The sequence below is a fragment of the Rhododendron vialii genome, chromosome 12a (genome assembly GCF_030253575.1).
Source record: "Rhododendron vialii isolate Sample 1 chromosome 12a, ASM3025357v1".
NCBI lineage: Eukaryota > Viridiplantae > Streptophyta > Magnoliopsida > Ericales > Ericaceae > Rhododendron > Rhododendron vialii.
Genome location: NC_080568.1, coordinates 27327909 through 27343215, shown reverse-complemented (window position 1 = coordinate 27343215; position 15307 = coordinate 27327909). Strand labels below are relative to the sequence as shown.

Genomic DNA, 15307 nt, shown 5'->3' with positions numbered 1-15307 from the left:
GTTGTTAACATAAAGTACTAGTACTAAACACAGGCGAGAAATTTTTCAGTTTCGGATTGGTACCACGTGGTGCCCGCTCGGCACATCCGAGCCGTCTGATGAGATTTTAGACGGCTCGAAATTGAAGAGAGAGAAAAGAAAGAGAAAGAGGAAGAAGAATGTTTCAATCTGAGCCATCTAAAAATACACCAAACAATTCGAGAGTGCCGAGCGGACACTACGTGAAATGTATCGCTCGGCACTGAAAAATTTCCCCCCACACACACAAACAAAGACTCATGAACACTCCCATATCTTTTCCAATCTCAAGGATTGAGATGTCTCCATAAAAACCCTACTCCCTCTGTTTCCAAACAAGGCCATAGCCTACTCAAATAGATGGGGTTGATAATTTGTATGTATACACACTATAGTCTATAGAGAGAGAGAGAGAGAGAGAGAGAGAGATGTGGACAAGTACCAGAAGACCTAATGTTAGAGCCCCCACCGTCCCATGTGCATGTGAAAATGTTCCCATCATTTCGATCAATTACTACCTCTGTATTAAGCAGCTTATGTCAATGTATCAATCCAATTCTTCACTTGAATTTTGGGTTGCTGTTTTGACACTACGTACCCAGATCATTGATTTTGTTACAAAGGTGGATACTTGTACACCTCTAGCAAGTGTGCCACCGTACGTAGGGCTGCAAACGAAACAAGCGGTTCGTGAGCAATTTAAGACTTGGCTCAACTCGTTTAGTAATCAAGCCCAGTTTAAACCTGAATTTTAAATTTGTTTAGTAAATGAGTCGAGCTCAACACCCTAAAACTCGGCTTGGTTCGAATTAAGCTCGGCTTATGCGTGTAGAATTGGCTCTTTTAAGGTATTAATTGGGCTCGGCTCGTTAAGAGAGATCAAACTGGAGTTTTGAACTCGTTTAGTGAACGAACTGAGCTAGCTCGAACCTTACAAAGTTCAGTCGGCTCGATTCTTTTGCACACCTAGCAAGTAGCAACCATAGGAAACCCTTGAAATTGGGGACCAGATCCTCTAGTCAAGGGCAATAATGGAAGTTGGAACTCATCTTTATCCGTGGATCATAGACACCTACGTACGACGAAGTAATGATTGAGTGCTGTTACAGTACCACGTGGTACTCCCAACCATATATATTGAGATAAACTTTACGATAAGGTAATTCATTTTTATTTGGCGGTTGAAAGATGAGGAGTAATCCATATTATGTGACGAGCCTGGTGATAAATGACAATCTTTTATTTGTATGAAGTAGAACCATATGAAAATGTCTCATGGTAGTCCGACTGCATTGAATAGTTAGGCGTTGCTTAAACATGTAAAGTGATCGTTGTCAAGGAGCTTTCTGCTATGTTTGATGAGTTTTTGAAATTTTTTGCAGAGTTATGGATGGAGAGAAAAATGAAAGTAATGATTGAAAATAGAGGTAATGATTGGACAGAGATAGAAAAAGAAATGAGAATAATGATTGGAGATAGGGGTAAGTAATAATTGGAAGTAGGGGTAATGAATGTTTTTTGAGTTGAGAATTTTTTTTTTCAAAAAGGAATCCAAACAAAGCATTCAATTTTTGAATTTCTGTCATTTGACTCAACTTAAGCAGCTGGATTATTATTATTTTTTCATTTGCAAACATTTTGTTAGTAATCCTGAATCAGTTTTTGTGAAATCTTCCTAAATCATTGCGACGTGAGTTACCAAAAAAATATGACTAATTAAAAGTTAAATGATTAACTGATGAGTCAACTAATAAAAACGGACGTAATTTTTTTATTTTTTTTGAAAACTTTTTACTCTTTAGTTATTTATAATAACATTTTAAAGAAAAACTAACTCTCATAATCGTCTCGCAATGTGGAGAAATTTCTGGGCGCCGGTAGGGTACCACACACGTGGTATCCCGTCGGCGATCCAGACTGTCGAAACGTGTTTTGAACGGTCCGGATTTTAAAGAAAGAAAAAAAAGAGAGTATAAATCTGGGCCGTACAAACCACGTTAATTTTGACAATCTGAATCGCCAACGAGTACCAAGTACCGTCACGTGATATTCGCTGGGCATGCCAAAAAATTTCTCCATAATGCGGAGACCAATAGTGTCAACAATGCTAAGAAAAAACAAGTGAGATGTTGGGAGTCCTAATTTGGAGTAAATAAAGAAACAATGTTTAGTTGGGTGAAAGATAGGAATCCAAATGAATCCATATAATATAATATAATATATATGGTCTGTTCAAATAGAGACTAGACACATACGGAGTACTATGACATTTCGAGAGATCAGTCATTCAAAGTCCACTGTAGTGTACAGGGTTTGTCTGCAGTACACGTTTGGATCGCAAATGTGCGGTTAGAGTCTTCGCAACTACCGGATGATGTTTTTAATTGTTGAGATTAAAAAAAAATTCAAGGAGAAAAGTTTTTTAAAATTTAGACCGTTAAATGCAAAGATAAATGACTGTGACACAACTGCATGGACTCTTTGTAGTTGGATTGCAGAGAAGCCGGGTCCGTATACATATGGAGAGTACAAAGCATGCACCATGAGATAGTTTGAACGGGAAAAATTTTAACTCCACACCCACTTACACATTCATATTCACAATAGGGATGAGTTCCACATATACTGGATGTGTAGTGTGTACGGGTTCCACTTCTATTGTGAGTATGGGTGTGTAATTGAATGTGTAAGTGGATGTGGAGGTAGAATGATTGTTTAAACGCACCAAAAGTGCTACACACACAACGGTTGTGTAAAACACAACACACAACTAATCTCTAGCCGTCCATTGTTGTAATAAATGGTCACGATTCACTCAAACTTTTTTCCATAAAAGTTAGGCTTTTTCTTGAAAAAGTTTGTTTAAAATCTAGACCATTCAAATATATCTGGACGGTTAGAATTACGCACACAACCAACACAACGGTTGTGCAAGTAACATTTTTGTAAACGCAAAGCTAGCTACAGAGTTGTCGGCACCCCAATATTTTCACTCTCCTCCCCCCTTAATTTCAATACAATATCACAACTTGGAACACATTAATCACAAGATTTCATTTCAGTTGGTGAAGATACATGCTAGTATTTCGTAGTACATTCACAAGACTCGACTTGTCTTAATTAGATTGTTAAAAGATCATGTCTCGACAATTCTCACGTTTTAAAAGAATGTGCAGTTTTAGTCTTTTGAGTCCGGATTGAGTAAAACTCGTATGCTTGATTGAACATAATTACAGATTGGCTTGAAAGATACTCGGTTCTCTACCGCTGAATTAATTACTGCAAAAGTTTGATCCTTGTTTAGGTGATTATTTCAATTGTAATCCTATATTCTTTAAAGAGAGAGTAGGGAAATAAAGGGGAAAAAAAAAACCCTTCTTCTACTGCTTGAAATACAAATGCAAACAACCTAAACTTTTACTGGAGTATTAAAATTTGCACCGATAAGGGCAACCTTATTCCTTCGCTAAATACAGACTCCTCACAACGACCAGTTTTTGGGCGCTGTGCGGGTGCCACATGGCTGTACCAGTAGGCGATCCAAACACGTTCAAGCAGTGATCCAAAGATCCTAATTTATTCCCTCTCTCTACCCTCACCCCACCACTCTCTTTTCAAAATCTGGCCCGTCCAAAACACATTTGGATGGTCCGGATCGCCGAAGAAGTACCACGTGTGTGGTACCCTACCGGCATCCAAAAATTTCTCCCCAAACAGTTAGCTCAAATTGCATAGTCGGGCCAGACTCACACCACGGTAACCTCTCCCCCCACCACACTCACTCTCTTTTTGTTTTTTTTCAACATTTATGTCGGGAGTCAGTTTACACGTCTATTAACTAATCTTCTTTTCGGTGGGTAAATGAAATACCATTCACACTATAATAAGGGAATTTGCAAAAATATACTTCCCCATGACCATAAAAATCAAACTCTTAAAAATTGTACAGGGAGCAAGCCACGGAGCCAACCGAAGCTCCACCAACCCAACGAAAACGTTGGAAAAATTCTCACTCAACCAGCCAATGGGAGAGCGCGACGTGGCCGGCTCCGAACCGGTTGTAACTGAAGACGAAGATAGCAGAACAGATAACGGGGGGGGGGGGGGGGGGGGGGGGGGGCCGACAAGGCGACAAGGCCTGATTTGTGGACAACAGGGACTCCACCGCCTCCGCCGTCCACGTGTCGGGCACGGACGGACGATTCCCGTCCACGGAACGTACGGCCGAGTCCCCCCTTTCCCCATTGATGTGCCCCGTCAACTATCAATAAGTAGAGAGAGAAGAAGGTGTACAGGAGAAATGCTAAGTGAAAAAAAAAATAGGCAAAGAAAATGCCGTTAAAATGTACATAAATGGCTCAAATGCATTGCACAGTAAATCTGAATCGTTTATGCATACTTTTAGGGTATTTTCTTTTTTCATTTTGTTTGTCCCTAGCACTCCTGGATGTACAAAGAGAAGATGTATAGGTACCTCGGAATTACCAACCTACACCCTAGCATCAGTACGAAACAGATTCGCACAATGCCTACGCGAGTTTGTTACGGAAATTTTATGTTAGCTGATTTTGTCACTCTTTTTTTATTTTGTTAACGTCGCTCCCCCGCAAAAATATATTTGATGCAAAAAATACACTTGCAGAAGAGTAATATTAACAAAAAATGAAGTGAAAAAATTATTTCCCTAATTTTAAGATGCTATTCCGTTCGTCGACTCCGTCCCCATTTAATAGTCTATCGTTTTTAACCGTATAAGAATGAGTTACTATTTCTTTACCTCAGCTACGAATTTTTATATGCAATATTAATTTTAATCGATAGAGTTCAATTAGTTAGAGTAAATAATATTTTTAAAATCACATAAAATATCAAATATTAGAAGATATAAGAAACTAAAAAGAGACACAAACTGTAAAATGGACTATTAAATGAGAACAAATAGAGTAATTCTGACAAGACCATTGATTTTGTGGCCAGGTTCACATTATATAGATAATTTTGTTTAGTTTTTCACTATAATTTTAGATTAATCGTCCATATCTATAAGAAGAATAAAAAAAGTACAAATATGAACTAAAATTTGTAAAAAAAGTTAATTTAAAACAACATTGCAAACAAAAAATTACCAATTGTTTGGTATTTTACGTCTTCAATGAACTTTTAAATTAATTTGTTGTCAGTCATGATCTATTATTACTTTTTGAACCCACATCATCGGAACAGATGATTATTAATTGAAATATAATATGTCAATCTAAAATACTTAAGAAAAGACAAACAAAAATTCAAAAACTACAAATACCAAAATATAGAGTGAAGTCACCCTGATTTATAGCCGATTAATTGAAAAATAGAACATGAATCTAAAAAACTTAAGAAAAAACGAACAAAAATACAAAACGACAAATACCAAAATATAGAGTGAAGTCACCATGATTTATGGCCAACTGACAAAAAATGTACTATAATACATATAATTGACTGCTTTTATTTGATCTGGTAATTGAATGATTGGAAAAACAATAAACGAACGCCTTCTTGTTGGGTTTGTAAAGTTTAGAACTTCATTTGTCATTTTGCTTTCCATGGCAGGGTTGACGTTTCAAATGTACTCCACAAATTAAATTCAACATAATTATGGAAGGTGCCACCATAAAACCCCTACAACTAGGGTACTTGATGGTGGACAGAGGTGCCATATAATAGTGGTTCTTTTAATTCAATTAAAAAATTGAATTTTTTTTTATAGTGAATTAACTTGAAAAAAAAATTGAATCTTGTTAATTTGGATTCAACCCAAATTAAAAACGGTGCTACAGCCATCGACTGGCCAGCATCGACGGGCATGAGGGATCTATTTTGAGTTTCGCAATCATGAACTAAACCGTTCAATAATTTTTTTTTTAATCGGCAAAATAAACTTTTATAAAACTCGACCGGATTACATCGAGGGGGAGGCATGGAGCACAAAACTTCTGCGATTGCCAAAAGAAAGAAAATAACAACAAAAACAACAGAGAACCTCCAACCGAGAGTTGGAGGAAAAACCAAAACTCCTCAAGAACACGACTAGAGTTTCAACTTTCGAATACCGTCCAAGAAGGCCTTAAATTCCTCCACCGAATAGAGCTTGATGTCAAATTTGGTTTTCATCCACTTTCGTTTTAACAGCATCCCCAACCTCCCTAATCACTGGAGCAACGTTGTTGAAGACCAAGTTATTCCTTGTTAGCCATAAAGACCAGATGGTCGCAAAAAAACAAGCTTCCCAAATGTGTTTCTCCAAATTACGAAACCCGTTATCAAACCACCAAACAGCAAGGTCAGCCAAAGAAAAAGGACATACCAAAGACATATGCCACCAATCCATAATAATGGACCAAACCCTCCAAGAAAACTGTTCAATAATTGAGTACAATAAAAACAAAGTGGGCTTGAAAAAAATGAGCTAAATTTGATATGCGTAGGTGTTTGGATCGAGCTAATCTTTTATAGGCTCCCTTGTTTTCTTAAAATTCTTGAACGATGCGAATCTTTTGTGCAAAATCTAGAGTGGGTTCTGCGTTCCCGTCGATTTCTGATTGGTTTTTTGGTCGTCGGTGGCCTTAGCATTTTTGCTAAATTAAAGTCATGCTATCTATTCCTTTTTTCTCAGTCTATAAGTGGCATTCGCTTCGACTTTAATTGGGGTTTTCGATAATAGACGGTGAAATTGATTCCACTTTACAAGCTGAGATTCGCGTAAGCTAGTTTAGATGTATATGCTATATAAATTACATATTATTTTAAAGGAAAATTCTAAAATCAATTTAATGGACTGACAATAATAAATGTGTAAATGTAAATTAAAGAGTGTAAAAAGTGTATAAAATTATATATATTTTTTGTTTTTTAATATATTTATCGTCAATTCAGTGGGCTGACAATAATAAGATCGTATTTTAAATTCACATAACCAATACAGTACGAGCTTTAATAATTCGACAGTTATTTATCAAATCACTGGGCCAGAGCAGTCTGTCCCAATCCCACTCCAAGGGAAAATTATACTATGCCCCAAAGGCATGGCCACGTGGTGCCCCCAGGGCTTTCTGCACCACACACTTCAGTGGCCTACACTGAAATGTGTGGTGCAGAAAGTCCCGGGGCACCACGTGGCTATGTCCCAGGGGCATGGAATAATCTCTCCACTCCAAGACATATATGTCATTTTACTATAGCTCAAGGGTCAGTTATGTAATTCCAACTCTTACTAAACGACAATATTTCAGAGAAGAGAACATATGCAGGGGATATTTGTCAGAGTTTAGAAACCCCCCTTCCCTTTCATAATTCTTTCAGAACCCCTCAGTCACCAAATGTGAGCTCCAGCCGGAGAAATAAATTTCCCGGCTTATCCTCACGGCGGGCCGGCGTAAACTCTCCGTGTTATGATTCTGATTCCATGCTTTGCTATTTGATTGGTCATAAAATTTGAGATGCAAGATATACATTCGATAGGAGGGGGCGGCGGCCGGTTCTTCGGCGGCGGCGGCGGCGGAGTAGACCGTCGTCTGCGGCCCAACCTCCACCCGAACAACCAGTCGTTGAAGTGCCCCCGCTGCGACTCGCTCAACACCAAGTTCTGTTACTACAACAACTACAACCTCTCCCAGCCCCGCCACTTCTGCAAGTCCTGCCGCCGCTACTGGACCAAGGGCGGCGTCCTCCGCAACGTCCCCGTCGGCGGCGGCTGCCGCAAGACCAAGCGCTCCAAGCCCAAACCCTCCTCCAAGAAATCCAACTCCCATTCCAGCAGCGAGAGCTCCAGTCTCACCGCCTCCACCACGGCCCCCAAAACCCCGCCGGCCACCGCGAGCCCTTCCACCTCGACGCCTACGACATTACTTAACTTTCCCGAATCGAGGTTTTTCAGTTTCCCGGTATGAACTACAAACCCTAGCTTTGATCCGTTCAGAAAAAGTGAATTGTTAAGAACCGAAGTTTCCTGTCTTGTTTCGAAACATTGTCCTTGCATCAGTTGTATGTCTGGCTAAAAAAACTCGCGCAATGTTACGGTCACAACTTTAAGTCACAACTCTATTCTCGAGACAACAGACTGGTCCGGACCTGTTGCATGTGCATTGAAACGGCTCTCGATGCAGTTGTGTTTTTAAAATTGTGTCCGTAGACTTTTTGAAAGAAACTCGGTGACAGAGATCTAAATAAACCAAGAAAACCATATACTAGAAATGAATGTCCGATTTGCGAGACGAGAACTTGAAAATAGTACAATTTGGTCAACAAAAAGTTAGTAATTTTTTTCCAACGATGTTCAAGATATCATCAATAAGTAAAGTTCGATTTTTCCTTTAAAAAAAGTGTTATTTTTAAATTACATAATATTTCCTACTATTCTGATCAGGTGGACCATTCAACCGGCGGAGGGGTATTCACCGAGATCGGAAGCTTCACGAGCATGATGACGGCGGCAAACGACCATTCGTTTCTAGGGTTCAACATCGGGGACATTTCCGGCGCAGGGTACCGGTTGCACCAGGAGAACGAGGGAACAGTCGTGCGGGATGAAAGGTCGGAACACCAATGGGATCAACAGCAGCCGGAGATGGAGGAGCTGTCGGCCGGGTTTTTGGATCGGACGGCTCAGATTGATTTATCAGGTACGGAGAACAGGGGGAACCACGGTGGGGTGGGGACACTTGATTGGCAAGGCGGTGGAGATCAGGCGATGTTTGATCTCGCCGGGACCGTTGATCATGCTTACTGGAGTCAAACTCAGTGGCCTGATAACGATCACTCTCTGTACCTCCCGTGATCTCTTACTTACCAAGCATTACTCTCTCAAAAAAACCCAAGCAAATTTGGAATTTGGGAAAAAGGGAGAGGAATATGGATATTATGACTTCTTTTTCTTTGTAAATTTTATTTAATTTTTTTGGGTTTTTTTTTTTAATGGTTTGGGAAAGTGTTTTGTGTGGGCTTTTAAGTGTTAATTTGCTGCTAACTTGGATGTGTTTTTTTGAGGGGTTTGGTTTTCAATGTATTTGGAAATTAAGTAAATCAATTATAGAGCAATTATAAAGTGTTTTTTTAAACTGTTATTATTATTATTTTTTTCATTTTGGTCTTGTTTAGTGATTTGTGTTCTGCGTCAGATCAACTCCTCCTTTCCTCAATTTGGGTTCAGCCTCCTGTTTGTAGAAATTTGTCGAATACATGATATACATAAATTAGTTGATGAACTTTAATGGGGAGATTTATGTCTTTATTAATTTGAGTAAAAATAAACTTACCATATGTTTTATTTAACGAAAATGCTATGTCCACCAACGGTGGCCATACTAACCTTGCAGTGATGTCTATGCGGGGCTTACTATGGATTCCGCACGGAAAATTTAAGCCTAAAATCTAAATGAAAAATGGGACGGTAGATTCGAACATCTGCACATATCGAATTGAGCTGATTTTTCTCGAAAATCTCGTTTTAAAAAAAAATAAAAATTGAACGGCTTGAATTTTCCGTGCAAGACCCGAACTAGTCCCTGCTTAGCCGTCGGTACAATCTCGGTATGACCACCGCCGAGCGGTAGAAGAGTACTTTTTTATTAAAAGGGGATGGTAGGAAAATTTTTAACCTAAATCTTGGTTTGGGGTTGCAAGATTTTGTAGTATAAACAATAATGCTATAATTAAACACAAATACTTGCACATATACAATCACATGAAGGTGGATTCCATACATACTGTGCATAATATATGGAGCCCACTTTGTGAGAGTGTGCGTGAGTATTTGGATGTTTGTATGAGTGCAAGCGGGAGATGGTCTTAAAATTGAAGAGCACGTAAGTGGATGTAGTGTCCAAGGAACTCCTTCTCTAGCTTGTCCAATGGATTGGACGTGTACGGAGTAAAAGAGAGACTGAAGTGGAGAGAGAGAGAGAGAGAGGGGAGTGGGTCCCCTGGTCGGTTTTGTGGTGGGGGCTACGGCGGAGGAGTTGACAAGTCCCATGCGCGATTATGTGGCTGTGTGACGGGATGGAATGGGGATGTCAGTTGGGTGCACGTGGGTTGGTGTGATTGGTACCCTCTTGTGGAGGTCGGTTTGTAATTGTCCTCTCTCTCTCTCTCTCTCTCTCTCTCTCTCTCTCCAATTGATGGGCTAGTTGATGCGAATGGAGTCATCTGCTGTGTACCATTTGTTTACTTGCATAACTTTGAAACTTAATTCCGAATACAGACAGCGTTGTGCTGTGCACTTTCGAATCGTCGGATTGTATATCCAACGGCTCGGATATTGTTTCAGCAATTAATGATCGAGAGTCGTTCGTTGCTGAGATAAGATTCGAGCCGTCTGGTGCACGATCCGAAGGCTCAGAGGTGAGCAGCACGGTGCTGCGCACATTACTGCACAACACCATCCCCCAATTCTCCGAACACCCTACTGGAACTGTTTGATACTCGTAGGTCAACATGCATTGAACGATTTCGAACACAACTGTGTGTCTTGTGTCTGTTTTAAAATTTAGAAGTAGAATTTTGCAATTGTGATGTTATTTCGGGGTTCTATTTTACCACTTACTCCGTCCTGTTTAGGGTGCATTTTTGATATATTATTGGACTACGGACTAATGACAATAGTTAAGCAGTTTTCGATAAATGGTACTCCCTTCGTCCTGATTTGTTTGTCCCATTTTAAACTTTTTGAGAGCTTTTGACCTCTAAAAAAATTGTCTATAATTTTTAATTTGTAATGTTTTTAATAGTATGCAATATGGATTTTGTTTGATAAATCTTAATTAGTTTTATTATACAAAATTTTCAAAAGGAAATTGAAATCTACACTCCATTTTTTCACATCTACACTCCCGTTTTTGGATTTTAGTGTTGAAAGTGTGTAATTTTTTTGCTAGAAGACAAAAAAAGGAGTGTAGATGTGAAAAAAAGGGAGTGTAGATTTCAATTCCCTTTTCAAAATCATAAAAGTATTATAAAATATAAGATATAAGTATACTTTTGAAAAACACGAATTTCGACAATTAGACAAACAAATTGGAACAGAGGGAGCACTTTTGTTGACATATGTAAGGAGAATGAACTGCCTAAAAATTCGTGAAAGCCTTTGCTTTAGTCAATTTAGGGGGTAGTAGTGAAAAATTTGTAAATTTTTATTTGTGGTTAAGAGGTTGTTAGGTGTTTCCGGTAGTGAATAAGTTGATAGGTTTGCGAATAAAGTTACCAAAACCAAAATAGTTTTTGTTGACAATTTTTTTTTAATGGAAACGATATGGTAAAATGGTGAATTTATTTTGTTAGTGAAAATGAAAATGAGATGGTAGAATACGTTAAATTTTTAGTGTTTTTTGTTAGTAGAAATGGGGCCTTAGTTTAGTGAAAATGCCCTTAGTTTGCTTGATGTCATTATGAAATGTCTCAAGATGTTTGTAACTTTCTAAAAATAACCATCAAAATATGCCAACCTTATAATTTCACCCTTAAAAATACTCTTTCCCTCTTAATTGATTTGATAGTTTTTGTTATTCGTGCCATTTTTAGGCTGTTTATATTTTTCAATTCATAATAAATATTTTTAAATTCATAATATTTTTCATGATTTTTTAAACTTTGTAGGGTAATGAAACAGTTGACGTATATCAAACAAGATTTATATTACATATGTTTTGAGATCCACATTGAAAAGCATAAGCAATTGAAAACACAGCTAATTAACTGCACAATTTTGAAGGGCAATTTTGGAAATCTAAACAGATTAGTATTTGAAGTCCTGAAAAAGCTTGAATGCTCTTAGAGAGCAATCAAAATGAGACGGAGGGCGAAATTTTATTTTTGGGTAAGTTATGATCATCCATTTTATTAAGCTCGTTGAGGGTTCGGTGGTTAAAATAGGTGGATCGAGAGATAATGTGAGAATTTTTTTTTTTAATTGCCACTTGTAATGAGACTGCGGAAAGTGTTTGAGAGGTTTGAGGGGCTCATATTCCCACCCGAATAAGCTAATGATGGTGTGGGGGGAGTTTCGGTTTCGCTAAACCGGATAAGCAATTCGGGTGCAATGGACAGAACCAAACATGAAGTGGACCCATATTCGCTTACCATCCATGGCCCTTATAACCCACTCCTTTCTCCTTTCTCAATTCGTAGATGGCTCATTTAGCAAAATTTAAAATCTTGAAGCTCAACATGTTTTTAAGCAAAGGTGGTTAGGTGGAATGAGTTGGGGAACGAATGAAAAATGGTCGTAGTTCTTGGCGTCATGGGCCTAGCTCGCCTGTGTTGTTGGTTGATGATTTCCATTTCTCTCCTCATAATGTTTTTGAACTGTTCACCATGCATGCCTTAATGCATAGAATATAACTTTGTTTTCATTGAGTTTCGCCCCTAGAACTCACACGTTTTTTCAAAACGATTCGCGCTAGCGCTCTCAATTCTCGCTCGTTATAGTTAGGTCGGAACGTGTTTCAAAAACGCTTTTCACGCTCGCGCTCCCGCACCCGTTCGCGCACGCGCGAATTATACGTGACGTAGGTTTTACCTCCGTGATATGCGTGTGATTCATGAGAGAGAAGTCGGGGTGGGAGACTTGAGTGGTAGGAGGGGGGGGACCCTTGGTTGTAGGGCGGTGGTTATACTGGGCCTGGGGTTGATGTGGGGGTCCAGTGCCGTACAAACTTTGATCAACAGCAGCATGTGCAGAAGTTGCGGAGTGGGTCTCCCGGGACGCAACCCTCATATATTATTGGTTTTGGGACCCACTGCGCAGTTGAAGCCCACCACCGAGCGGAAGGGGGCAGCTATCTGATGGGCTGGCCCAACCCAACCAAAGCCCTATTAAAGGCCCGCACCGCGTGGATCCTCATAGGCTATGGCATATTGTCATCGGATTGTGAATTGGCCGGCTTTGGAAGAGCATCTTCAACAGGCTCAAGCAAATCCTCGGGCTAGCCACCAAATAGATGCACCCCCCAATAGCCTATGCATTCAGGTTGTCCAATAATCACAAAACTACTCTCTTTTCTTTTTTCAACGAAATCGACCGTAGAGACACGTCAGGTACAAGGCATCCCGATTGGATTGAATGCACGGGATGACGGTTTCTCATTCCAAATTTGTCAAATCTGAATTTCAATCAAGTCACAAGAGGAAACATATATATGTACACAGGTATATACATACTGTTTACACCGGTTCTTGGCAACAAACATTGAGTCAGCGCTAGAGGGTCATTTAATTAAATTGGGTCATGAATTGAAGGCTTATTAATGGGCTTAGCAAATATTAATAAAGCCCAATCAATTTTAATTTGACTTAGTTATGTAACTCGGCCTCTTCGAGCTTTGTTATTCTACTATTACAAAGCCAAGAGGCCCATGACCCGTGAGAATCAGTTGTAGTTTTGGAAGCATATCATACGAAGAGGGAAATGGGTTTACGGATAATACATACAATAGGCCATTAAATGTAATTAGATGGCTAATTATCCTGTGCTGCCCACAAAATGTGGAAAAGAGTAGCTCATTATCTTTTCTAAACACTTCTAGTAACTTCCCATTAGTGATTAACTTATGCAGAATAATTTTTTGGTTGTCTTTATTCATTTTTTTTACATTTGTTAGTTTTACGCCAAACTTTTATGTGATATGAATGAATAAGGAAATAAGGATGAGAAAAATTGGAAAAGTAAAAAATTTTAACTTTTACACAAGTATTTTGGAAAATATCCAAAGAAAAGCTCAAAAAGTCAATTTTTGGATTTTTTTTCTTGAATATTTCCCAAAATGCTTGTTTAAAAGTCAAAATTTTTTACTTTTCCTATTCCTCTCGTCCTTACTCACACATATCACATACAAATTTGACGTAAAACTAACAAACGCCAAGAAACCTTGTTCTTCTTGGATCTTCTTCTTCTCTCTTCGATCTTCTTCGATCGTTCGTGTCTGTTCTCTCTCTGTCTCCGTTTGATTTTTGGGAAAGGATGCGTATCATGGAAGACTGGGGAGGGATCCACGTGTGGGGATGGTTATGACCCGAAAACTATTTTACCCGACCCACCCCTTGTTTTATCCGCGAGCTTCTCTCTTTTATCACATAGTCGAAATCTACATTTATATGAAAACTATTCGGATCAAGCCCTTTCCGGTCATATTTTTTGTTGGTTTCTCGCACGAGAACTCTTAAAATCACGTTCTAATCACATTGAGTAGTTCGGATCATCAAAATTCGACCGGAAAAGGAGAGGTCCTTAACTTAACTCAATAAGGGATATATATATATATATGAGTGTTGCTATATGTACCGACCACGGGGAGGGAAAACGTACCGACGGCCGCCGGCGGGCCGTCTCCGGCCACCGGACGGCCGATCCGAGCCGTTCAAAAATTCTAAAAAATAAAACCGAGGGGGTCAACGCGGGAATCAAGGGCATCCGAGGTGTTTAGGGTGCTTGATCAAAGCACCCTTTTTTCGTGTATATATGTGTGTGTACATATATACACGAAAAAAAGGGTGCTTTGATCAAGTACCCTAAACACCTCGGATGCCCTTGATTCCCGCGTTGACCCCCTCGGTTTTATTTTTTAGAATTTTTGAACGGCTCGGATCGGCCGTCCGGTGGCCGGAGACGGCCCGCCGGCGGCCGTCGGTACGTTTTCTCTCCCCCAATGGTCGGTACTCATAGATTTTTCGATATATATATAGTGGGCTTCCTCTAGCCATTGGATTGTGTTTTCAATGGTCCAGATTTTAATGAAACTTTTTCAGAGAAAAATTAATTGTGACTGGTCATAAACCTTCTGCAGATCTAGACCATTGAAAACACGATCCAACGGCTGACAACAAAAGTCCGCAAATAACGAAAATAAGGGCGCCCTTATTAGAAGCGCCCTTTGTGTGTGTGTGTGTGTATAATACTATAACACAACAACAAACATTGTTGGGCAAATTTCACTGACCTCCACTGCGGTTTCTGAAATGCCAGAGACCTCCCCTACTTTTGCTGACAATGTTAAGATTCCCCCTTCTGTTAATATACTTCCCTAACGTTGTTAAGTCTTGCAATGAAATGACAAATACACCGTCAAGTGCTATCATATTTATTACACGTCATTTAACCTTATTCCTAGAAAAATATAACAGATTAACCAAACAATCCTACATGCCATGACTACCTCTTCAAATTTCACACACACCTGTATACTTACATGCATATGCTACATTTGTTTTGTAAAGTGTAAATTTAAAATTAAGCATCGCCTCTCTCTTTAGCTAGTTCCTT

At 39.2% G+C, this 15307-nt stretch overlaps 1 protein-coding gene across 1 annotated transcript; it reads left to right on the top strand.

Moving 5' to 3' along the window:
- The first annotated feature begins 7287 nt into the window (after positions 1 to 7287).
- LOC131311024 (dof zinc finger protein DOF5.4) lies at positions 7288 to 9113 on the top strand. Its single transcript, XM_058338338.1, has 2 exons — positions 7288 to 7940; positions 8423 to 9113. The coding sequence occupies exons 1-2, from the start codon at positions 7497 to 7499 to the stop codon at positions 8831 to 8833; spliced, it is 855 nt and encodes a 284-aa protein (XP_058194321.1). The 5' UTR covers positions 7288 to 7496; the 3' UTR covers positions 8834 to 9113.
- The last annotated feature ends 6194 nt before the right edge of the window (positions 9114 to 15307 follow it).